Below are 25244 nucleotides of genomic sequence, written 5' to 3'. Positions count from 1 at the left end.
AATGATAACACGCGTGTGCAATGTGTATGAAGTGTGCCCAAAAAAAAAATAAAACAGCATCAATGCCGCCGGCGAACCCAGTGACCTCTGCGCTGACCCATTTGTGCTGAGAAGTGGTGACTATGAGGCGAAAGGAAGCCAAATGATGGAGGGGTGGCCCGCACAGGAAGTGGCCTCCGCGTGACCCACGAAGCGTCTTTCCTGCGCCGGCCCGTCATGTCTTTGAAAGTGTTCAATGAGGAGGGAGGAGCCGCTCTTGATTGATAGCATTATTTGGGTCTGACCTCGCTCGCTCTTGATGTGTCCGTTTGAAAACAGCCAAAAGGTCGGTTCGCGTTACGTTAACCTTGTGATTCCTCAGTCGCATTCCCAACAATTTGTAGTGTCGCGAGTTGGGATTTGGGCTTTTAATGATTTTTAATGTTTTGGTATTGATCCTTCCTGTTTAATATGTATGTAAATATTTTACTTAAAGATGGGTGAGTACTGTTAGTTAGTATTTTTTGTTAGTATTTCTTACATGTGTTTGTAGGTAGCAAGCTATGCTAAACGGCGCAAAGCACCATGCAGTGTGGTTCAACTAGCGATGCTAGGCTAACAGTACGTTCTAACTTGGGGAGTCTTTATCTACTGTTGATATCGATCTGATATTAGTCCCCAAAAACTATCAGCCAATATCCAAAATCTTTGATATTAGCACTGTTTTTTTCCTGCGCTCTGTTATTCGTATAATATACTGAATGTGAAAAATTCAAATAGATTATGCTATGCTAAGATAGGCTAACATTGTTGAGCTTTAACAAATTAGCTTCCACTTCAAACCTATCTGAGAAACACCATGCAGCACGGTCCAACTAGCGATGTCAGGTTACATTTCAACTTGAGGTGCCCCCATCCAGGCGGCTCGGTGAAGCAGTGGTTAGCAGGTCCGCCTGCTCCGGCCTTCCTGTGTGGAGTTCTCATGTTCTCCCCGAACCCACGTGGGTTCTCTCCGGGCACTCTGGCTTCCACCCACACTCCAAAAACATGCATGGCATTTGTATTGGACATACTAAAGTGTCATAAGGTGTGATTGGGTGCGTGAATGGCTGTTTGTCTCTGTGTGCACTGCAATTGGCTGGCAACCAGTTCAGGGTGTCCCCCCGCCTACTGCCTGAAGTCAGCTGGGATAGGCACCAGCAAGCCTGTGACTCTAGAAAATGGAATGGAAAAAAAAACCCTGGAATATTACGCTACAGTATATTCTATTGTCTTCTAGTAGAGTAAATGATCTGCTCTTTATTTTAATCCCATTAGTTCCGCCTTTGTGGTCCATGGGTCATTAATTGTCAAGATGGTAATATCTCTTACTTGTATCTTGAAACTCCAGTTCCAAAGTCATTTTGAAGGAATGTCATTTCCTGAATGTTGTGAATCAGAGTAAGAAGATGGAATGTGTTGTACATGTCCGTATCAGGATATCTTGTGAGATTGTGCGGTCACGCGCTGCGTACTGTCTTCAAAGCATGTGCATGTCCTTCTTGTCCTGCTTCCCAAACGTCCCTTCCTGCCCAAAGATAATTTGGACTTAACTACAGTCCGATATAGACTCACTGACAGTTTTGGTTATCTCCCTTTCAGCAAAGCTGCCACCTCCCCCCCCCCTTTTTTTTTCTTTTCTTGCTCATGTTCTCCAACTTTGTTAGTGTCAAGCACGCAAGACAGACTTGTCTGAAAGTCAGATGGAGTGTGCCCTATTGTCCAAGATGGACCCAATGTGTCCTGAACGTAGTTTATGACTTGAAAATCCAGCTCCCCCTGTTTCAGTAGTTTAAGGTTTCAAGTATCTGATGTTACCCGCGCCACGATCCCAACTCGTTGGCAAACTTTTTTTTTTCGCACGCGTTTTCAAAAATGCTCCAATTCAAGGAGGAGGAGGAAATGTACACCGACCCGGCTGACCCGTTGAACTCTGATCTGCAAGGGCAAAGACTGGCACTTAGTAGGCAAATAAATTTCCCTCGGACAGGCTGAGCACTTTTTCAAATGTCCTGCGGTTTAATGAGGCAAAACGTTAACGAATGTCCTGTGCAACTTGAGATGGAAGTTAAACAGAACCACAATCCAAGTTCTTTTCTCTTCAGGACATCCCTTCTCCATGATATATTTGCATTTCATGGCTAGCTGTTATCAAAAGATAAACTAGTCGGACAAGTCTTCCAACGTGGACATAAATAACGCTATTATGCATGAATGAATAGTGTTGCGACGATACCAAAATGCTGGGTTGTGTCCGAGACCTGCACAAGATACCTCGATATTGGACTTCACAAAACCAAGGGTTTTGGGGCCCATCGAGGATCACTATCCGATCACAGGATGGAGCATTTTAAGAGAGAGAAAAGGAGTCACGCTGACACAATTTAGCAATAACTTGCCTCATGTTCAAATTAATTTGCTCTTAATTTGAAAAGAAAAAAATCCACTGTTTCTGTGATGACATTACAAAGCATTCAACTTCAGTGTTCACCAATCTTATCACAAGATGGGGCAATGCAATAAAAATATATTGGCGGCAGTAGTTTTGCCAAATTCTGCCCTTTTAACGTCACCGTGTCTTTGGCGGGTTTTAGAGCAGAGTGATGACTTAAAACTCCGGTTTACGATTGCTACGTGCAAACCCGGATCCGGAGAATTCGGCAAATCTCCACTTTGGACGGAGTTTTCAGAAAAAAAACCTCTGGGCCTATATAGACGATAGGGTAAACCCTGCCTACATGTAGACTATGCCTCAATTATGTCACCCTGCGTGACTAATCCGCTTCCCTCTTTTCTTGAAAAACAGGCAGCCTTTTACAACCTTGACGTCGTCGTCTAATGAGCCGCATGACGTCCGAAGCCGTTATCAATTATTCCACACGTACGCACCCGTTTTTCGTGCCCTCCCTCCCTCGCTCCTATCCAGCCGGGGAGCCGAGACAGTTCGGCGGCCTTTGGCCTCGACGGCTCCGCACCTCGGATCGTTTGCGACGTACATGCCAGCGCTCGGGCGGGGTGGGCGGAGACTGGAAAGAGTGAATTCGTTTGTTTATTGTTCCGCATAGGCAGGGCAGAATTGAGATCCATTGTGTAGTGTCCCTCTGTGCTTGTGGTGAATAGTGGCTTTCAGAGGCCGGGGGACGCACAATAGCTTCAAGTTTTATGGCGCTCCTGTTGCCGGCCGCTCATTCTTGGCTGGGATCCAAATGCAACATACACGCAGCTGCACGACACGCATGCACACGCTGGCATCAAGTTTAGCGAGGGCCTCGCTGCCTCCGGTCGGACCTTTCTCTTTTGTGTTGGCTTGACATGCATCTGATCAGATGGTTTTCATGCAAAAAGCGGTGATGTAAAATCATTGGATCAACCAAATACCTGAATATTGTAAATTGGGGCTCGGCAGTCCAACTAATGAATTCGATTATCTTGTCATTTCTAAAATCAGAGGTTTGACAATGAGCAAAACATGTGAAATCGATTTTTTGCAAAGAATGCTGCATAACTGCTTTACAAGACATGTTTGCAATAGGTACTACGCAATTCATTCGGTGACAGCCATTTTCCGACCATCCTTTACCGTAACACTTGAAAATATATAAATGAGTACCTTGGGTTGGATGCCTATACTCAGATACATTAAAAAAAAAAAAAAGGGATAATTGTGACTTATAAGTTTTTGGGGGTTAAAATTCCCCCAATATATATATATATATAAATTTTTTTGGGCCAGCCCTACTGTATACTATTAAAAAAAAAGGGGGGGGGGGGATGGTAGAGCTATCGTGTCGCGTATTTGTTTTGCACCTTCTCCGCCTTGGTTTCCTATTGTGTACCACATGTCAGCGTGCGTCTGCAGTGACGTCTGAACGGCGTTATCTGCCACATGCCTGTGTTTGTTTTGGGCTGCTCTCCGTTTGATAATGGCCTATTACTGGGGAACCACAGGCTGCTAGGCAGGGACCTTGATCATTTGGATCATACCCAGCTGGCACCCACGCTACTTGCTGACTTTTTAGGCCAAAAGTGCCCGCATGCTAGCCGGCCACGACTTCAGCAAGCCGTTAGCGCCCGCATCTAAAAATAGCCGACGTGCTAATGATATCATGGAGACGCTGTCCGCCCTGCCTGCCGCCCGTGTCAGACTCCTGGCATCCTGTGCATAAAAAGAGGTGCCTAAATACTTACTGAGCATCAACAAAGACGCGGCTGACTAAAGCGGGGCTCCACCCGTGCAAGGAATGCAAGGAAAGGGGGGAAAAAAAAGAAAACACCCAAGCCGCTTTCCCCTACAAACACGCACTATGATCCCTAAATACTCAAATCATTTCAAAGTCTTTATACAACCCTTAAAAATATGTGGCGTATAGATTTTTTTTTAATGCGCATTATGAAGACAGTATCTTCCTCTAACAACCCAGGCTAAACTTAGCTCTCCCACAACATACAAACATCTTAGAACATTGAGATTAGGGGTGTCCTGATCCAAATTGATATCGGACATTGGTCCAATATCTTAACCAGAAAAGAAAAAATGTTTTGGATCATATCGCTCTTCATCCAAAATCTCCCATGTTGGCACTATTCTACAAGGAGTCCATTCCAGGCTCCGCTCCTGCTTTTATATCCTGCTGTGTCTTAATATCTCATCATGAAATTTTAGGTAAAATCATAAATTGGATTAAGTAGGTCTTTCTTTAAAATTGTCTTTCTTTTCTGGGGGACTGGCGGATTTTGTTTATCAAAATTAGTAGTAGTATCAATATTTGGTATCGGTATCCATGACTACTCAAGTTGAGTATTGAGGTATTTAATTTTGATTCGACACAAAGTACAAGAGTGAAAAGGTTGAAATACTGAGAATTTGGACAATTTTAGCTTTTAATATGATTAAATAATAATTATCAATTAATTTAGTAATTAATTGTTGCCAATTGATTGATTATGTTGCACCGCTACACTCTTAGTTGTTTGAATTTGGGATGTTATTCAAAGATGGCTCGCCAAAAAAGTCAGAAAAAAAAGAAGACAGCAAATTGGCAAAAGCTAACAAGGTCAAACAACAAGAAAAAAAATACATGTATGTTTTATGTTTTTTTTTAACTTATTTACACAGTTAAAATGGAATTTTGACTTACGTAGCTGTCAATGGCAGTAAATATATTTTTTCATTGCCAGCACAGTAAAAATGACGTCTTTTGCCGTCAATGGCAATGAATGAGTTAATCTGTTTTTTTTTTAAAACTGCTAGCTAAATTTGTGTATTGTGCTTCGTGTAATGTCTCACGGATCCAGATTTGGCCATGTGTGAATGGCGGCCCCCGTTTAACCCTCGCAAGCCAGGAAGTTTCCCGTGCCCCAGCGGTTATCACACTTATCTGTCTTGATGTTGGGGCAGTCCCTGACACACATCAGTCTTGTTCCAGCGCATGTGCACACAGTTTTGTTCCTAATCCTGTTCCCCAACATCAGCAGGTTTGACGACACTGATTAGCTCCCTCGCTGGGCTATCTCGCTGATGCATTTAGCTTATCTGGCTCGACACGCCGTTTTGTGTTCCCGGCTGCAAAAGTATTCCGCATTTGACGTTTTTAAAAATGGTCATTGCGAGAACTGCAGAAGAATTTGTCCCCCATCACATCTGCATATTCACAGTTCACAAAATCGGTTGTGCTCTTTTTGAGGCCACCATAGCTTCGTGTGAAATGAGTATTTTGGGGAAAAAGTTAAAATTTGTTCACCTTCTTGACCCACACTATAGATAGACTGCTCGCATCGCTTTTTAGCAAAATTTTGCATGGTTGTATTTTGTTTTGACAATTTTCCAGCAGACAATCCAGAAATAAAACAGATGAATACATATGCTCAAGAGACAACAGTTACAAATGTAGGATGCCTCCACGCCTTTCTTTTTTTTTTTTTACTTGATTAACTCTTTCAGTGCCATGGATGAGAATTCTCGTCTTTTAAAATACTTAAGTTGTGCGCCAATTACATACATTTATATATATATATATATATATATATATATATATATATATATATATATATATATTTTATAAGAGGGTAGCTGACACCCTTGACTAGTGCGTATTTTAATATTAAGGCTCTTCTTCATGCTCAGCGGCTACTTTCAACCGATAATCTAAACAGGCAACAATGGCCATTATTAGGCACGTGTTTTTCTATTTCTAAGTCCTAAAGAGGCAAGAATTTTCAAGATATATAGGGGTACGTTGGCAGTTATGGATGCATTTGGCCGTTTTGCCTGTTTAAACTATCGGCCAAAAGTGCCTGCTGTGCCCAGTAGAGTGTTAAGCCAATTGAGTGTTGTAGTGATGAACTGTGACCAATAGATGGCAGTGTACTCATATTGGGGAAGAAAGCGATCCATACTACATGTACATTACATACTCGTAATTCAAATTAAGCAATGGAAATCAATCTTTCATATCTTAAATATTCTGTTGGTTTTGCAAGATGAGTAAAAATGCAAAAAAATCATAGGGGTTGTCTTTTCCGATAGCCCTTGGCACTGAAAGAGTTAACAAAGGAGACAGCAGCCACCATGCAGTTGAACCGAACCACAAGAAATTGCGCATGAATCTCAGCTTTGGAAATGAGTCTCGTCTCGTCTTCAGTCTAGACACTTTAGTCATGACTGTCACATTAAACAAGATTGTTTTTTTTCCCTCTGATTACTGTGAGCCGCTAAGCAGACGACTGTTCTCCTGCGCTTCGTTCCAAGAAGCGTTCAAGTTCAGCTGGAATTCCTTACGGCGGTACTGGAATGACAAATTTCCTCCCTTGCACTTTGAACCGAGATCTCATGTACCTTTGCGCACCCACCCTTTCTACGAAATGTTCTTTGGAAGGATTAATAAGGAGCTCTCAGCTGTAGCATTCTTGCAGGCTGGCATAAGAGAATTCCCAGAATTCCCTTTTGTTGTGCATGTGGGTGGGTCGGCGTCCGCTCCACTTATCTCTGCAAGCATACCTGCTGTTCGTTGCTCTGGCTCTTGTCAGGGTCCTCGCACCCGCCGTAAACGCCACCGGATTTTTTTTCTGGGGGGGGGCTTCCTTCAGCTGACCTCTCACTTGCTGCGCGGATGATAACGCTTTGTCTTCGCAATGGAACCTCGGGAATCCCTTCCCTTGGGAACACGGGTCCACAAATTCCCATTTGTTCAGCTCGAACAATGTTTTTATGTTTTGTTTTGTTTTTCCAGTTGAAATAATTGAGATACGTGTAGACAACAGAAAAATATGCATGCACAACTGACAATGTGATGAAAACATTTTTGACTGGCAAACTTGCTTGAACACATTTGCAGATGTGTTCAAATGCATTTCAAAAACAGGTTTGCAGATATGTTCAAACATACTTCTTGGTTAACTGCAAAAAAAAAAAGCATTTTTTTTCCCCATAATGCCACAGGGTATTAGCTAGTACACGCGCAAGGGAAAAAAAAGAGCATTTGGCCTATATTATAATTTGCATATATATATTAAAATGCATTTAAAAGACAAGTTTGCAAATACGCTCAAACTTACTTTAGGCTAGACCACTAAAAATGTCAAATTCCCCCTTCCCACAATGCCCTGGGGTATTGCTTGTGCATGCGCAAGTAAGAAACAAAAAGTTAAAAAGAAAAAGCTTTTTTAAGCATTTGAGTTACATTATAATTTGCAAATATGTTCAAATGCTTTTAAACAAAATATCTGCAAATATGTTGAAATTCACTTGTAGGCTAACCGCTATAACATTTGACCTTCATTATAATTCGCAAATATGTTCAAATGCCTCTCAACAAGTTTACATATACATTCAAACATATTTATAGGCTAACAGCTAAAAATCTAGAATTTTTTCCAAACAATTCACTGCGATTTTGTAAGTTCCAAAACATTTAAGAAAAAAGAAAATATGTTTAAACTTACCTGTAGGGTGCTAAAAAGAGGTTGTTGTTTTTTTAATTGGCATGCGCATGCACAAAGGACAAAGCTTATTTTTTGCATTTGGCCTACATTGAGTTTTGTAAATATGTTCGAATGCATTCACACAACAAGTTTTCAATTATGTCCAAACATCTTGTTGGCTAACTGCTTAAATCAGCATCTTTATTCAGTGATTTCTGCAGTCTCAAGACAATTGCATGTTAATGTCAGTGAAAGCAGTTTTTGACCTTTTTTTTTTTTTTTGGTGGGAAAGTAATGATGTCACCAGTGGTTCTCACAGCATGAACAAGTGCTTGGCCACGCAATTTAGAAAAAAAAAAAAAAATTCTCAGCAGCCCCTCTGGCTCGTAAACAACAGGACTGATGACTTGAGTATAACTACGTTTCATAAACAGACTAACCAAGTAAGAACAAGTTGGTGTTTATATGGGGGGGGGGGGGTTAATGCGCGGGGTCATGTCGAAGGTGTAGCCAGCGACGGTTTCTCACTCAGCTGGAAAAGTGCTGACTGGCGACAGGGAGCATGAGAAGGCTACTGTTAGCTTGGCCCTCAGACTGGGGAAACTCCTGCTTGCACACTTTGGGCTGGAAGGGAGTGAGGGAGGGAGGGAGGGAGGGAGGGAGGGGTGTGTGTGTACACCAGAAGAGGCAAGCAGTCAATTTTTTTTGTGGCCCGACTCCATGCCTTTGAACTCCCTTTTGCTGAAAAGAGCAGACGTCAGTCTCGGCTCCGTTTTGCCCTTTGTTCCGCGCGCTCATCGTCACTTACTTTGAGGAATGAATGTGTTGAAAACCGCCCCTAGGGCAATTAGGCTACTGTAATGCCCTCGCATGCGGCATATGCCGCCACACCAGATCCCGCCTCTTAAAGATACATCTATCGCACGGAGACTTTTGAAGATTTACAGTGAGTGGCGTGCAAAAGCATGAGGGGGGGAGTTCTGAGAGGGCATCCACAGCTCCCCCTTCAAAAACTATCACAGCCACACAAGTACCCCTCCCCACCATTGCTAATAACACTGTAAATTTTGGACTATAAGACGCTACTTTTTTCTCGTGCTTTGAAACTTTTTTTTACCAGCCGCCAGCTGTGAAAGCAGCCATGAGGATAATGGGGGGCACAACAAAGTATTTGCAGCCACTGGACATCAGTGTAAATTGTGAAGGGATTTAGTGCAGAGGGTGGAGGAAGCTGATAGCATCCAATAACTTTGTTAGGCTTTTAAGCAGGGATGTTACTGTTGTGTTGGTGCAAGATTTCATATTTTCTAACTAGAGGCATCTAGATCCGAATAGATATAATTCCAACATCGGACAAAAAAAAAAAAATCTCGGATTGTATCAGTCTACATCCAAAATCTCAGTTAGTACCACTTTTTTAGTCAATAGAGTAATTCACAAAAATAAAATAGAACATCTCATTTGTTACTGGCAAAATTATCAGAAGAGGTCATCAGGGATGCTGTGGGAAAAGTCACAAGAGGGTGTATTTATGACAAACTATAGTTCTATGGATGCCAGCGACAGGCAGAACAAATGAAATTCACTTCGACTGAATGGCGAAAGGAGTAATTAAAGCCATATAACTGAATTATTATCATCATCATTAGTTCACATTTAAATATAGTTATGTAACAATTTTGTTTGGTCTCTTGCCTGCAATTTTGTTTTGGCGGAATAAACTTTGCTCTAAAAAGGACTCATGGTCCTTTTATTCTTTGAGGTCTTATTTTTATCATCAAAGCAACAGTTACACAGTGCAAAAAAAAACAAGATGCAGCCAGCATGGGCAGCATTTATCACATCATGACAGATTTGCGCTGAACCAAAACAATGGCATTCTAGAGTTTGTTTTTGTCAAACCTAACCTGTTACGTTAAAGAAAAAGTGCATTCTTTTAGCCATTTTCAGTAATCCAAAGTTATTATTTTGTCTATATCTTATTTAATGACTGAGTTTTTCATGTTTTTTGATCCTCTACCCTAACACGTAGAAATAGATAAATAAAAAGATAAATACGTTTAATAAATGTAAAAAATAAGAGATGATACATAAATACATTTCCCCTTGTGTTTATCTCAGATCGTTGCCCTCGTTAAATGCGTGCCGCTGCCCTAAGCTAACCCTGCCCTGTCCTCCGAGCTCTACAAAGCATGAAAGGGCCGATTCAAAATGTCTCACCTGTTTATTTTCAAGTGGATAATTTAAAGTGTGAGCTTTAGAAACACGGACTTCCCTCAGCCAACTCTAAAAACAAAGCAACAATAGGTCGGCCTCCAGCGAGTCTAGCATTTGCCAATTTCTAATTGAAATTTAATATCTCGGAGACAACCCAAGTGTTTACAAAAATCAGTTTCTAACGATGATTTTGATCATCACGATGCAAAATCAAAAGCTCGTTGGTCTCGTTTTTCAAGCCAATCTCGACAAACAGAAATCAAAAATCACACTGATCATTTCAGGTGATGTTGGGCGGTTACTCTAGCGCAGCAAAGTTCTTCTTGGCCAGACCGTTAAGCGCCGCTCGTCTTCCGATTAGCTTGACGTGGCTGCAAACGTGAGGTCAAGGATGCATGTTGCATTCAAATGCAGTCGCACTTTTCAAACTCATGAAGAGAAAAAAGACCACTGATCCATTAAACAATAATAACTGTAATAATCATTTTTAATAATGTCATTATTTTTATTTAATTTGGAAAAAAAAAAAAACTTGCTGGAATCACTAGCTGCAAAAAAATGTGCAGCAAATTTTGAAAATCGCCCATCAAATGAAGTCGATGATCTACCAAAATTCTCTGCAACAAACACATTACAATCCCTATCGTAACACAAACAAGAATTAATGTCCTTATAACATCATTAATTGCTTCACGGAATGGATTCTGTAAACTCAACAACGTAATTACTGCTACTAGCGGGAAATAAGTACCAGGCTCGCCCATCAATAGTGCATATAGTTGACACCGATTCAGGTTACTTTGCGAAACCGACGAGCGAACCAGTTGGCTGAATCCGTTTCCAAAAAAGTTTGCGAATACAACATCCATCCCTCTGGTGTCTGATTGTTTTTTTTCACCTAACAATTCAAAATAAACATTAATAATTGGTAAATAATCTCTAAATACGGAAGAATTGGTTTTGTAAATCACTTCAATGCACAATATAATTGTATTCATTGATTAATCGATAAAATAATCCAAACTATAGCTAGTTTGCGTTTTAAATGTGTCTGTTGAGGCTAGTCCTGGAACTTTTCTGACATCATTTTTTTGGGGGGGTGGGGGGGGGGATCTGTTTGTTAAGCTTCTCAGGACCACACATTGCGTACGCCGGACCGGGCCGCATCTTCTTTTACACTCGAGCGCCCGTCAGCAGCAAAGTTTAAGAGTTTTCTTTGGAGTGTACTGAGTCATAAGGCGTCTCTGTTCTTGGCTCTTTGAACGCACACTTAATGAAACGCATGTGTGTGTGTGTGCGCGTATGTAAGGTACAACGTAGCAGTGTGGCAGCGCCGCGCCGGTGGTCCGGGTGTGCGCGTGCATGTTTAAGGCGGGCTGCAAGAGCTGCTTTATTTTTGTGTGTGTGTGTGTGTGTGTGTGTGTTTTTTTTTCTGCATGCAAAAATTGCATGAAAAAGTAAAGCACACCTTTGGCAGATGCTGGCATGGCATCACAAGGACTTAGCGCCTCGAACCAGGTGACGTGCCAACTGACAATTCAAGTCTTCCCGCACTTCGGGCGCCCTGCACAAGAAAAAAACAATAGTTTGCTTTTTATTTGTTCTCGGGTTACTCAGTTGTTTTTTTCAGTTAGCAGAACTAGCGTCTCGTGCTGCCATTGTCTCTAGCACTTTAACACGTTCACCGTTCCTCACAGTCAGCAACGTGATATGTTATTTCTATTTTTTGATAATATTCTTCTTTTTATTCAAAAGTTGTTGGGGTTTTTTTTCACAAAATTCTCTATTTCCGGCTGAAAATTGAAATAATTTTTCCAGGGACACTGGAAATTGATATTAAATCAATCACACATTCAATTAATGTTTAGGATTTTTTTCCACAGTCCCCAAATTTCTAGTAAAAATTCATAGTTTCACAATCAAAATACCCGCAAAATGTTAAACTTTCCATTGTTGTGGTGTTATTTCCATTATTCCGACATTTTTGGAGCGATCCAAACTTTTTCAACTTTGAGCTGTTTAGTTAACACCTCCAAATGTTCAACACTTGCCTAAAATTAAACAGTTTTACCATTTAAATGGTACCAAAAAAGAAAACGAGCTTTCCACATTTTCTCAATGGTTTCAAACCATTCCAACTTCCACATGTCCAGCTCACTGCATATCATTCCACATTATTCCAAATATTCCATTCAGCCTATCAGCAATGATTTATTACTCTTGTTAAGAATGTTGTTTCCTTTTTGTTTGATGGGCTTGCACTTTTGGAGTGACAAGTATTCTAATTTAAAACCACTTTATAAGTATATTTAACATTCATAGCTTGTGCAAAAAAATAGAGCTTCTCATACCTGGTGCATAACCCACTTGAATGGCAAAATTAAGCAGTTAGTAACTATGGTAAACATCAATTGTAAAGTCTGAATTGCACTATTTTCAAATTGTCTAATTTTACCATGGCAAATTATTGAAATTAGATACATTTTTTTGTTTTTCGGTCTAACTGAAATCAAAGAGTCAGCTAGCCGCCAGAGGTTAACAGCAAACCCGAGACCGTTAGTTGGTCTCCAAAATCTTGCAAGACAAGACGGACTCCTTCCGCCGTTTTGCGTGGTTTTTGTTGGCCTGTTCACCTGGGCCGCCAAGCCTGGATGACTAAGTGTGGCGCGTTTGCCAGCCATGACTCTTGACTTTGCTATTTGCGCTTGTAGTCGCCCCTTGCATGTCTCACTCTTATTACTGCAGACAATCGCGCTAATCTGGGGAGTATGTCTACGAATGAAAAATCTTTATTCAGGTGCTTCCAAGTCCACAATTGGAGAATTTCCTTCCCTTCCTGTTTTTACCGGGTTTTTTTTTTTTTACCTCGCCCTCGGCTTGGCAAAACAAGTCGAGGCATCGGCATCGCGAGTTGACGTTTAAGGACCGCATCCTGCAGGACGAGCAAGCTCTTGAAACCCTTTAAAATCTTAATTTACACTTAAAAAAAAATCACCATAGAAATCTGTAGTGAGTGCAGCCAATTCCATCATATTAGACCAGCAGTGTCAAACTCATTATGAACATGGTGAAGTCGAATAAATGATAAGTATGGTCGTCACACATTTATGTACATATTTTGAAATCAGAGGCCGCTAAAAACTGTTCAAAAGTGGAATTGGTAACAAAAAAATTGAAACGTTTGATAACTTGCAAATGTGATGTTTTAGCTCCAAACTTGAAGTCATAATTAGCATTTCGCGGGCCAGGCCACGTAAAATAATGTGGCAGGCCGGATCTTGCCCCCGGGCTTTGAGTTTGACACCCGTGTATTAGACTATGCTAATGCTACATAGCGGCCCCATTTCTCGCCACCAAGGACAAAATATCACGTGATTGGGATCTGGACATTCCTGGTATTGGCCGCTCCTTTGTACACATTTTTTTTTTTTTTATGGGTTACTAACATGAGTACCTGGGCGTAGTATTTGGCATGCAACCTTTCTTTCATTATTCGTCCTCAATGTCATTCTCAGTGTCACTCCCACTTTAAGCTGTGTGCATTCAGCAATGTCACATTATTCAAGCCTGAGTCCTCCAAAGGTTTCGTAAGTCCATCAGTTAGGCTTTGCGCGGTTTCTTTCAGGACCCAGTTGAATTAGTCCAAGGAAGTCAGAGTTCAATTCTCTGTCACTGTAGAATGACATTGTAAACGATCTCATTTATGCCCTCAAAAAAATGATACGCAGCCCCGACTGCCAGACCAAGCCGCTTCAGTAAACAAACAAATATCCTCAGAATAGCAAGACATGGGATGCGCATGCTTAATTTTATGAAAAACGAAGACCAATCCTGCATTTTGCCTGGCAACCAAGCAAGAAGGTGCTATTGCTTCTCGATTAGCATGTTTGTTAGCCATAAGTTGCGCTATATTCACATGCTCTTTTCATACTTGTCAAACGAAGGATGACTGAAAATTTTCAACCCCGCGAAGACATGAGCGGTAAATTTTGCACCACATTCAAATGTTCAGCTCAGGTTGTCGTCATGGGTCAAAGTTAGGTAAGATACACCAAGTGAAGCGCGCGACGTTACGCATGAATGATTTTTGTCACGCACGTCTACCGGCGTACCGTTTATGTGTAGGACAAATCTGAATTGTTCTGTTGATACTGCATGAAAAAAAATCAGATATGGGTGATTTCCAAGTCGTGTTTACAATTGTTGAAGAAATCGGACTGAAGCCTCAAGCGACACTGTACTTTGAATTTACTTTCGCTACCCACCTTGGTCTACTTTTTTTTATAGTGCTTTATGTTAAATGTATATATGTCAATAATGGGCTTTTTGGTGTGTTTTGGTGCAAGAGATTCGTGACTGAATTGCTGCCAGAAAACCAATATCATTTATTGAGCCGATTCCGAGTGTGCAGTGGCAGAGGAATTAGCACATTTCATAGGAAAGCCTCCACACAGAGTGAGAAGTGACGGTCACCGATTGCATGATTAAATCCTGAATGAAGTCATTTCTCATGCGGTACTTCTGTAAGTCACTGACACTTCTCCTCCCCCGTAAAAGTATGTGCACTATGCGTGTGTACATAACAGCAAAGTCCCGCGACTCCTATCTTGGCAAGCTTCTTTTTTTTCCACTCTGTCCTGTTTTTTTCCACGTGCTTTTCTGGAGAAACGTCCGAGGGTTTCCTGTTGCTCGATGAGAATACTTTTGCCGTAAGTGGAAGGTGTCTCAAGAGAAAAAAAAAAAAAGCGTGTTGCAGAATGTGTTCAAGGAAGTCATGTGTGCGTAAGTGTGTTGAGAAAAGCAAAGTGCGGTTAGAGGAAGTCGGCTAGCGGGGAGGCGAGATTGGAGCGCACGCGGCTCCCGCATGCCATGTTGGACATGTTTGGGCTTGCTCCCATCGTGTCTGTAAATCATTGGCAGGAAGCGGAATCACAAGTTCAACCTGTTGTAGGATTCCCCCCTCCACCCACCCGCCGCCGCTCGCAGGTTTCAGTGCACGAATCATGACCTCGCATTCGGTTTCTGTGTGCAAAAAAAATAAATAATTCCCACGCATTGTGTCTCGCGTAATTGTTGTTGGGAAAACAATGTGGCCTTTTTTGGGCACTGTGCACACAAAAATGCCCCAAATTGGCAAAAAATCTGTGGCTAATTGGCACCTCTGCAAAAACATTTGCACTTTCTTTTAAATGAATCTCCTCAAGTCACTTCAACCAAGTTCCTTTGTACCAAGATGCAGCAAGCAAAGATAAACCTGCAAAAAATACATTCTGTAAATACTCCAATTCAAAATTATCTAACCATGCACCTGTTTTCTGAGTTTTTTCATGTGACATTGACAAGCTGACCTGATTGGCCGTTACCTTCGTACTACGATAATAAACTACTTCAATAAACAGTAAAATTATCATTTTTGGGTCATTTTCTTCCGCATCATTCTGGATGTATTTGAGCCAAGGAATGGCACACTCCTGCTATTGTGAAGTGGCCTTTGACATGTTGTCACCATTTGGGTGAAATTTCAGCTCCCTAGTGTCTTGATTCAATGCTGTTCCTTTGTTTTGAAATGCTTTCGACGTCAAGATCAAAGGACTGGGCGAAATACTGCACAAGGGTTAGACTAGTAGATTTGTACGCATAGTTATTATAAATAAAAAATCGGGGGTTGACTTCCTCTTTCAAATGACGTGCAATTTCCATCATTTTTTCTTAGTTCCTCATTCAAACAAAAGTTAAATAAAAATCCAGCAGCCTAATATGGCGGCTCTCGAAAAGGGGATGCGGGAAATCTCAACAGGGGTTCTGCAAGTTCCTGCAAATGGATGTAATCATGGGATTTTATTCCACGACAGGAAAAGTGCATTTTCTTTTCAAATTGAGAGCAAATAAATTGAAACATAAAGCTACATTTTGCTAGCTTGTGTTCTAGTGAAAAAAACTGCAATGAAAACTGCACTAATATTCTACAGCATTTGACACCGTTTTATTTTTCATGTTTCACATATGATCCTCTCGTATTATCACCGTAAACAACAAGCAGAATCACGAATCCAATTGAACGTGAAGTGAAATGACGATATAGGATGTAATTGTGGCCTTGAATGTGTCCATAATGAAGTAGCATGTGAGTCGATGTGGCGGCGAGCCAGAGAAATAATCTGACTTCTGGGAACAATGAAGCAAGAGGAAGTGTGGAAGGTGAAGTGACGTCGATTAAGGCCGCTCTGTTGTTTCTTTCCACGCTCTGCTCGCTCCTTTACAGCCTTTGCCGGCTCATGCTTGCCAACCGGCAAGCATGACCTTCTTCTTTTTTTTTTTTTTTTTTTTTTTTAACTGCCCATTCATTCCACTCAACTAACAACGTTTGTTTAGACTGCTGTTTCTTAACCTTTTTTCAACGACGTAAGCATATACGGTGGCGCCCCTACTTACAAATGTCTCTTGTTATGAAAATTCAGGTTATGAAATGCCTGTTCCAAAACGGAAAATTTGGGATTTTTGGAGGGGACATGGAACGGATTAGAGGATTTACATGTAAAAAGCACCTTGACTATGAAAAATACGCATTATGAAATACAATGTAATTTCCTAAGTAGTTCCACTGTGTTAATGTTACATCTTAAGTGCTTTTGGATTATAAAAAAAACTTTGGAAATATATTTGTTGTGGTGTCTCTCAGCATATTTTATTCAGCAACTTCAGACAATCACCCGCGTAAAATTATGTTTTGTATCTGCCTCGTTTGCTTGAAAGTTCTATTACTTTATTATATGAAATTTAAGAAAATAAAAACATGGGGCAGTTTTGCAAAGGAGTCACAAACAATTTCACAATAACTTGCTTCATGTTCCAATTAATTTGCTCTTATTTAGAAAAAAAACCTATTCATGTCATTTAAAAACTTTTAAAAAAATGTGACTCCTTGCAGAAACGCCATCAAAAATTAATGTACCCCATGTGCAGATTTGATCACTTTGAACATTTTATCTATTTTATTTCTGAAAAAAAAATGCATCATTCACAACTGTGCATTTGTATGAAACTTAATGAAATAAATAATTTTCCATTGGAGTCATAACACAACTTAATAAACTGTTTCATGTTCCAATCAATTTGCTCTTAATTTGAAAAGGGAAATACTTTTCCTGTCACAGCATTAATAGGCATTAAAGCAGATGGGTTGATACCTACAGAAACCTTTTTGACTCCTGATGTACCCCCAGTACAGATTTGAACATAATCTGATTTTTTTTTGGGAAAATTGTGTCCAAAAAAAAAAAAAGTGATGTTTTTCAGATGTAAACTACGTGCCACATCTAGATAAGGATTTGGAAAGCTCGGTGGTGCGCTTGTTAATAAAGGTCCGTCCCTTTTTTTTTTTGTCTCTGGCAGTGTTGATCGCCCAGAATGTCTTCGAAGGCTCACAGTTCCAATAACATCGCCCATGCCAGGCGGACTGTGCAGCAGCTGAGGATAGAGGCCAACATCGAGAGGATAAAGGTAAAAAAAAAAATATATATATATATATATATATATATATATATATATATATATATATATATATATATATATATATATATAAATGGAGTGGTGGGGAAATGGAATTTCCGGGAAATGTTTTTATGTGATATCACCTTCAGAAAAAAAAAAATACCTTCAAATCAGAGCAAACCGGTATAACCAGTATTTGTCAAAGTCCTCCTCACTCTCCCATTGGCTGACAAATTTCCATCAAAATATCCAGCCATTGTTTAGGGTAGGCCAAAATTCCAAGACATGCCGAAATTAGTGTCATGTTTCCAAAGCTGACACTTAGATGATTATTGGTGAGAAAATTAGTGTGGGCAACACAACAAGACGTGTACCAAACTAATTAATAGCTTTTTTTCTTTTGTTTTGTCTTTTTGTGAAGTTTGATATGAGTCATTATAGATGATTTGAAGTGCTTATTCTGACTATGATTGACTACATTCTGACCATATATTATAAATAGTTTGATAATTTGATTTCATTTTGTTTTATAAAATCTTAAGTTTTTTATTTCATTTTTTATGTTGTATTTATTATATGTGCATACAGTATATATTTATACAATTACTTTATTTTCATTTTTATTTTATATCTTTTTATTTATATATTTTTTGTACATTATTTATATATTCATATTTATAAAAATATTTAATTTCCATATTTTGTTTTTGGTTTTATTTTACATAAATATATATTTTCTGACTTTAGAATGCTTTACATTTTTGTTTTGATTTTGTTCATTTTTTCTTTTATAATATAATTTTTTTAATTTATTATAATTAAATGTAGAAATAGTTTTATAATGTTATTTTATTTATATTTTATAAAATATGTTTTATTTCTTTTAAATTGTATTTCTTAATTGTTTCAATATGCATTTATTATATGTGCAGTACATGCAGTATATGTATAACATTATTTTCATTTTTATTTTGGATCTTTTCTTTTTTTATAAGTTATTTTTTATAAAAAAAAAATGTTTTTATTTGTTTTATTTTGCTTTACATAATTATATCACTTTATTTGATAAAACTTTACATTTATTGTTTTGATTTTGTTCCTTTTATTGATTGATTTTTTTGTTGTTGTTTTTTTTCTGTATTGAAAGGTTGTTTGTTTATGAACGTATCTTTCCGCAAATGAGACCACAAACGTACTTTGCCACGACCCGCTTTTGACGGAAGGCGTCTTTGTGTATGACCGTAGGTGTCGAAGGCCTGCGCCGACCTTATGACTTACTGCAACGACCACTCCAAAAGCGACCCTCTCCTCATGGGCATCCCCGCCTCAGACAATCCCTTTAAGGACAAAAAACCCTGCACTATATTGTAGGGGCCTTTGGTTTGGGCTCCTTGGTCCGGTCGTCTTTGCGTTTGTCGGGAGGAGCGAGGGCCGGCGCCTTTAGCGCCAACCGCTCTTTTTGTCGCAACTAATTACTGACGCAACCGTGTTTTTGTTCTGTTTTTCTCGCCAAGTGTCTTTTTGTACAGAGCAAATCTGGCCTTCTGTTTGTGCGGCATGAACGAGTGTCATGCCGCTCCGCTCTGGCTTCCGCTCCCGTGTGACCGCTAGCGAGCCTTCGGCGCGAACCGGACTCCGTGTGGCTTTTTCTACTGGCGGCCAGCGACTGTTAGCATCTCCCAGCGGGTCGGTGCAGCTCTTTTAAGTCCCGTCGAAGTTACTTGGACCTCCGACCCGAGGGTCAACCCGTGACAATCCGCATCCCGGCCAATCCGCGTTGAGCTGACGATCGCCTTCAAACAGACAGCTTTTCCTTTTTTTAAATCGATTTTATTGTCACTGGAAGAAAATGAGGCAACAGATCACAAGCAATACTAGACATAAAATATGAATCAAATGAGACCCCAAATAATTATCCCTTAAATATGACTTGCTTTGAATAGAAAACAATCGGGAATTTGTTTCCGCCTAAATGAAAATAGAAACATTCTAATTGTGTAAATAGTACTGATAGGAAGTCATTTAATACCATATATATAAGTAATATAATTGAATCAACTCTCCTTTTGTTTTCTATTCAAAGCTATCCATATTAAATGGATAATTACGAAGGGTTTGATTTAACTAAAAAATTACACATCAATAATTTAAAGTGAACGGATTGTTTTCTTTTCTGAACTACCCATAATAAACAGATAATTAGTAGTGGATCATTTACTTCATATTTACTTGATACAAAGCAGTGGAATTTAATTAATAATATTGCTTGTGATCTACCCAGTATAACTGAGTAAATGTGTTTTTTTAAACAATGAACGCCATCATTTCTCTGGAGATTAAATACAGAGAAGCCTTAAAAACAGTCAAAACCCAACCGCAATATATAGACTCAATAATAAAAGAAAAAAACTTTACAAATACTTAAGTTTATGAACTCATTAACCGCCATTGACGGCTATGTACGTCAAAGATGGCTGTGATTGAGTTAAAAACACTTTGAAAGTATTCCTCAGTGCCTGTTGAAGTTTACTGTATGCATATATATATATATATATATATATATATATATATATATATATATATATATATATAATATACACACACACACACATGTGTGTATATGTAGTATTCATAAGTGCCTGGGATTGCTATGGTACTGATCATTACTTACCCGTTTCTAATTCCTAACAAAAACGAATGAAATGACTGTATTATTATTATTTATTATTATTAAAGTACCGGTAAATGATTTTACGTAAACAATTTTACATCATATTTTATCCCCGTTTGATCGAATTTGTTAGCTCAGGGTCGGGTTGCCAAAAATGACACGTAGAGAGGACTAAATTCTCTCGGCCCTTTAGCCGTACATGCGCTTGCCTCGTATTGTGAACGACACTCCACGCCAGAACCGCGTTTGGATTTTTGATAATACTCTACTGTGCCGTCTTTGTGTACGCGTGCGTATGTGGCGCAAAATCTCCGAGCGATATTTTTCTTGGATTTGCCCGGTGCTCCTCTTTTCCCGCTATTGTTGTTATCTATTTTTGTGTCTTGTCGAACAGTTAATTTGTCTTATTTGCAATAATACCCATCAACCTCTGTTTCGCTTGCCATTGTCAGCATTCCAAGCAACTTTAATGTGCAACTGTTCCATTTGAGAGAGCAGCTGTCCAAATTTGCATTTTGAGGAAGGTCTTTTATTATTAATATAGCGGCCGGCCGGCCTTTGTATGAAGATGAACCGACTGGAGCCTTCTCATCATTGTTCTAATATCTCAATAAAGCTGCGTTGTGTCAGAGGATTGCCGCTGTCTGTGATTTTTCTTTTGGTTTTCATAATGCTGGTGAGATCAGCAATGGATATAAAAAGTACCTACAAAAAACATTTATTCTATATATATTTTTTTATTTTATATATTTTTTATTATTATTTATATATATATATATATATATATATATATATATATATATATACACACACAATATACGTTGTGTATTCTGTACATACAAATATGTAAAAGACATAATTATTAATAATTATTTTTCACCAAAAAAAATCAGTATAAAGTTTCAGACCTGTTCTCAAAAATAAATAATTATACATAAATATCTGTCCATAGAAAAACATTAGACAAAGTGTCTTCTTTTCGGGTAACAGAAGAAATCTGTTCACAAAAAGAAATCATTATATTAATTATTGATTAATTATTAATTATTGATAAATATTTGCCCCCCCCCCCCCAAAATAAACAACATTAAGTCTGAGAACTGTTCTCGAAAATAATTAATTATAAATAAATATTTGTCTTCTTTTCGGGTTACAGAAGAAATCTGTTCACAAAAATAAATATTAATATATTAATTAATATATATTATATTATATTATATTATAATATTATTAATAAATATTTGTCCCCCCCCCAAAAAAAAAAAAAAATCAACAGAAAGAGTCAGACCGGTTCTGAAAAAGAAATAATTACAAACAAATATTTGTCCACAGAAAAATATTAAACTTTTGGGATGATAGTAGAGATGTTTTCACAAAAATAAATCTGTAATTTGACAGGTAACGAGTGGTGGCACGTGACAAGTTGGATCTAGTAGGGGAAGAATCTGGCTTTTTACAATAATGAAATTGAATACCTTACTGAACAAAACAAATGTTTTATGAACTTATATTTTCCTGAAATAATTTTCAAAGGGATTTTTGCACGTTTGTTTGTTTAATTGAAAATCTCAAGTACCCCCAGAGGTACCAGTACCCCCATTTGAGAACCACTGTGCTAAGCTATAGAGATCTTCCCAAATTGCTGTAAATAAAGTTGTATGTGAGTGAGGTGTGGAAAAAGTAGGGGCCTCCCTCCCTCAGCACGCCACTTCCAAACCACACTGCAGACATTTCCACGTTGAAAGGCCGCTTTTAGCCCTGGCGGAGTCGCGTTACTATTTGGGGAAAAAGCCGGCTTTGTTTTATCCTCGCTAGTCAGCCTCTTGCCTTTTTTCTGACTTTGTTTCTGTCTGACGGGGGGACCTGATTTCCTTTGAGTCACTTGCACACAAAGGCGCTCACTTACCTGAAATAGCTTCACGACATTTGCGATTACATATTCAAGGTTATTCAATCCTAAAGACGTATTTTTTACCTATCTTTCAAAAGTCAGAGACGTTGAATCTCAGGCACTTTATTTATATATTTAGCTGTATGTCAAACTATTCTTAGACCCTGCTAATATTTAAAGAAAAAAAAATCTGGAAATTAGTACCTGATTGCATGTCCGGAGGGCGGCAGTTCAAAGGTCCCGGTTCAAATCCATCTGGCTCCGGCCTTCCTGTGTGGAGTTTGCATGTTCTCCCCGAGCCTGCGTGGGCTCTCTCCGGGCACTCCGGCCTCCTCCCACTTGTCCTTTTTGTCTCTGTGTGCCCTGGATTGGCTGGCAACCAGTTCAGGGTGTCCCCCGCCTACTGCCCGAAGCCATCTGAGATAGGCGCCGGCAAGCCTGCGACCCCTGTGGGGATAAGCGGCTATAGAAAATGGATGGATGGATGGATGCATGTCCGGACTGCAAAGACGTATAAATACGTCTTTGGGATTGAATGAGGTAAAAGCGGCCTGCACTTTCTCACATATACCCACTTTCTCACATATACCCTCATAATAATTGTGAAATTAATTAACGTACTATTTCATTTTGATCTTGTCCTTCTATCAATAATTGTGTTGCACAAGAAGCCAAGTGAGAAAAAACAGCAAGTAGTTGGATCTCACTCTTGTGCGGGTGTACCTAATGAAGTGTCCGCTGTGGCACGCCTGCGCAATAACGTGCCAGCGTGTGACAATCCAGCGTGGCACTTCCACTGTCACTATGTCGGAATGTGCTGATGAGGGGCGTCGCTCGCGAGCCGCTCGGACCGCTGCGCCTTGTTTCCCGTGCTATGGAAACGGCCGACACACATTCGCCATTTACTGTCTTGACCACACCTACGGAGAAAGTTGTCTTTCAAAACTGGCCACCTTTCAACAGAAATCTTTGACGCGCTGTACCGGATGACCAAAATGTTTCATCAGATTCGGTGTTGCTTCAAGCGGTGACGCTTTTTTGAAATTCTACTATTACAGCAGTAGAATCATCAATCAATCATCATGAATAGGATTTTCCGCACTGAGCTACCTTATAATGTATATGTGCACATTTATACATGCACAAAATGAAATGTGCACACATATATATATATATATATATATATATATATATATATATATATATATATATATATATATATATATATGAAATACAAAGGTGTAAATAAAACAATGTTATTGTGCAGATTTATACATGTATAAAATGAAATGTGCACATATGTATATGTGTGTATGTAAAATGAAATATAAAAATATAATTATAAACAATGTAGTCAAAACAATATACACAATATACATATACATCACACTCTCTCAAATTACGTTAGCAACTCATTCCATGTTCAAATCCAGCTCTTTGTTCTCACACCACATATCATACACGACCCTAATATATATGTACATATACACATGCATGTATATAGTATACTGTATGTGTCTTTTAACATGCTCAAATAGGATGTATGTTAGAAAAAAAAATACATATATATATATATATATATATATATATATATATATATATATATATATATATATATATATATATATATATATATATATATATATTCGGCAAGTTCTGGGAATGCAATCGGTAGAAATGAGTCCTAATATTTCTGCTGGCTGGCTGTTTTTGCAACCCTAAATGGCAAAAAGTGGATGTGACAATCCGCCCATAAATGGAATTTGCCTCGCAGTTCCAATTGAGTAGTTGCAGTTGATAAGCTTAGTCATTCCAGCAGCGTGGGATGCATTTGCGATTAGTTTTGGGCGGAGCGCAACCGAACATGTTGGCTTTCACCTGTAGTTTCTCTTTTCGGGATGACAAACTGCTTCTTTGAAAAGTTGCTGCAGCTAACGCTCCCCTTTTGACTTTCAAGCCCGAAGAATGTGCTGATTCGGACGCGTTGCCGGCTTATGCAACATATCGCCACTTTTGCAAAGCGCACACCTCTCCCGCTGTGGAATTTTGCTCTCTTTTGCAATCGCCACGTGAACTCTGACCTATAAACTTTCGAGGACTCACTCGAAAGATGGGCTCTCCCCCCCACCCCCGTTTTTTTTTTTTCCTTTCCCCAAGGTGTCACACTGTTGAGTCACTCACCACGCAACCTTTCACACAGTGCCAACTGGACTTTGGGGGGCGGGCCAATACTTGGAATCCGCTACTGACTATTTGCTGTTTTGGGCTATTTTTAAATGGCTACTCAGAAGTTTGTTTAAACTTTTAGCCCCCTGCTCTCAGTTCCCCCTTCTTATGCACCATGTTGACCTTGCACTCTGAATGTCTGGCTGGCAACTTTTCTCACACGATGCAAAAGTCTACACACCCCTGCTTAAATACCATGTTTTTGGGATGACCGATATATTATCATTGCAAGTTTTTTTTTTTTTTTCCAATATTGTGACCTATAAAGAAGGCTAATGTAGTTAGCTAAAACTAAGATGAAAGCTAAAATAATCATTTAAAAAATATATATAAATTAAAAACCTAAATGTTCAACACCAACTTAAAGAAAAACTCATGACAATTATAGCAAAAATGCCCTTTGTTTTCTGTCAATTATTATCACATTCATACATGAACTTTTTGGGTTTCTTTTAAATATTTTTACTTAGTAATACAGTACATCCATACAGGAGGAAGGTTACTTGTTCAAGAAATTAAGTAATATTAACAGCAAATTAAAAAGAAACTTAAAAAAAAAGGGTTTAGAAAAAATTCATACCAATAGAAACAAAATGAAAAACTATTATAACCCAGATTACAATCTGTACAAGCTCCAATTTAAAACAAATCTCCAGTTTAACCATATATATGTATATACGTGGAAACTTTTCTGATAAATAAGCAAAACCCAGGTCATAATGATCGCCGGAATATTATGACTCTTTTTGAGTGAGGGGTTATCGTGAAAAAATGTACGTAAAACACTAGTCAAAATAAAATATTGAATTT

The 25244-nt window shown here is 39.0% G+C and overlaps 1 protein-coding gene across 2 annotated transcripts in view; it reads left to right on the top strand.

Annotated features, from left to right (window-relative positions):
* Positions 1–20951, top strand: part of LOC148414656 (guanine nucleotide-binding protein G(I)/G(S)/G(O) subunit gamma-12-like) — a 36617-nt gene extending 15666 nt beyond the window's left edge. Inside the window, exons 1-3 of one of the 2 annotated variants that reach the window (XM_088430080.1) lie at positions 99–325; positions 17548–17655; positions 18892–20951. In XM_088430080.1, coding sequence (XP_088286206.1) covers positions 17563–17655; positions 18892–19017 — 219 coding nt within the window. In that variant the 5' untranslated portion in view covers positions 99–325; positions 17548–17562 and the 3' untranslated portion in view covers positions 19018–20951. Of the gene's footprint in view, positions 1–98; positions 326–17547; positions 17656–18891 lie in introns of those variants that run through there. The other variant, XM_088430079.1, reaches the window with a different exon arrangement.
* The last annotated feature ends 4293 nt before the right edge of the window (positions 20952–25244 follow it).

The sequence above is a fragment of the Hippichthys cyanospilos genome, chromosome 12 (genome assembly GCF_059441005.1).
Source record: "Hippichthys cyanospilos isolate Australia breed blue-spotted pipefish chromosome 12, RoL_Hcya_1.0, whole genome shotgun sequence".
NCBI classification, from domain to species: Eukaryota; Metazoa; Chordata; class Actinopteri; order Syngnathiformes; family Syngnathidae; genus Hippichthys; species Hippichthys cyanospilos.
Note: the sequence above shows the minus strand (reverse complement) of the source record. Positions and strands in the feature narration are given on the sequence as shown.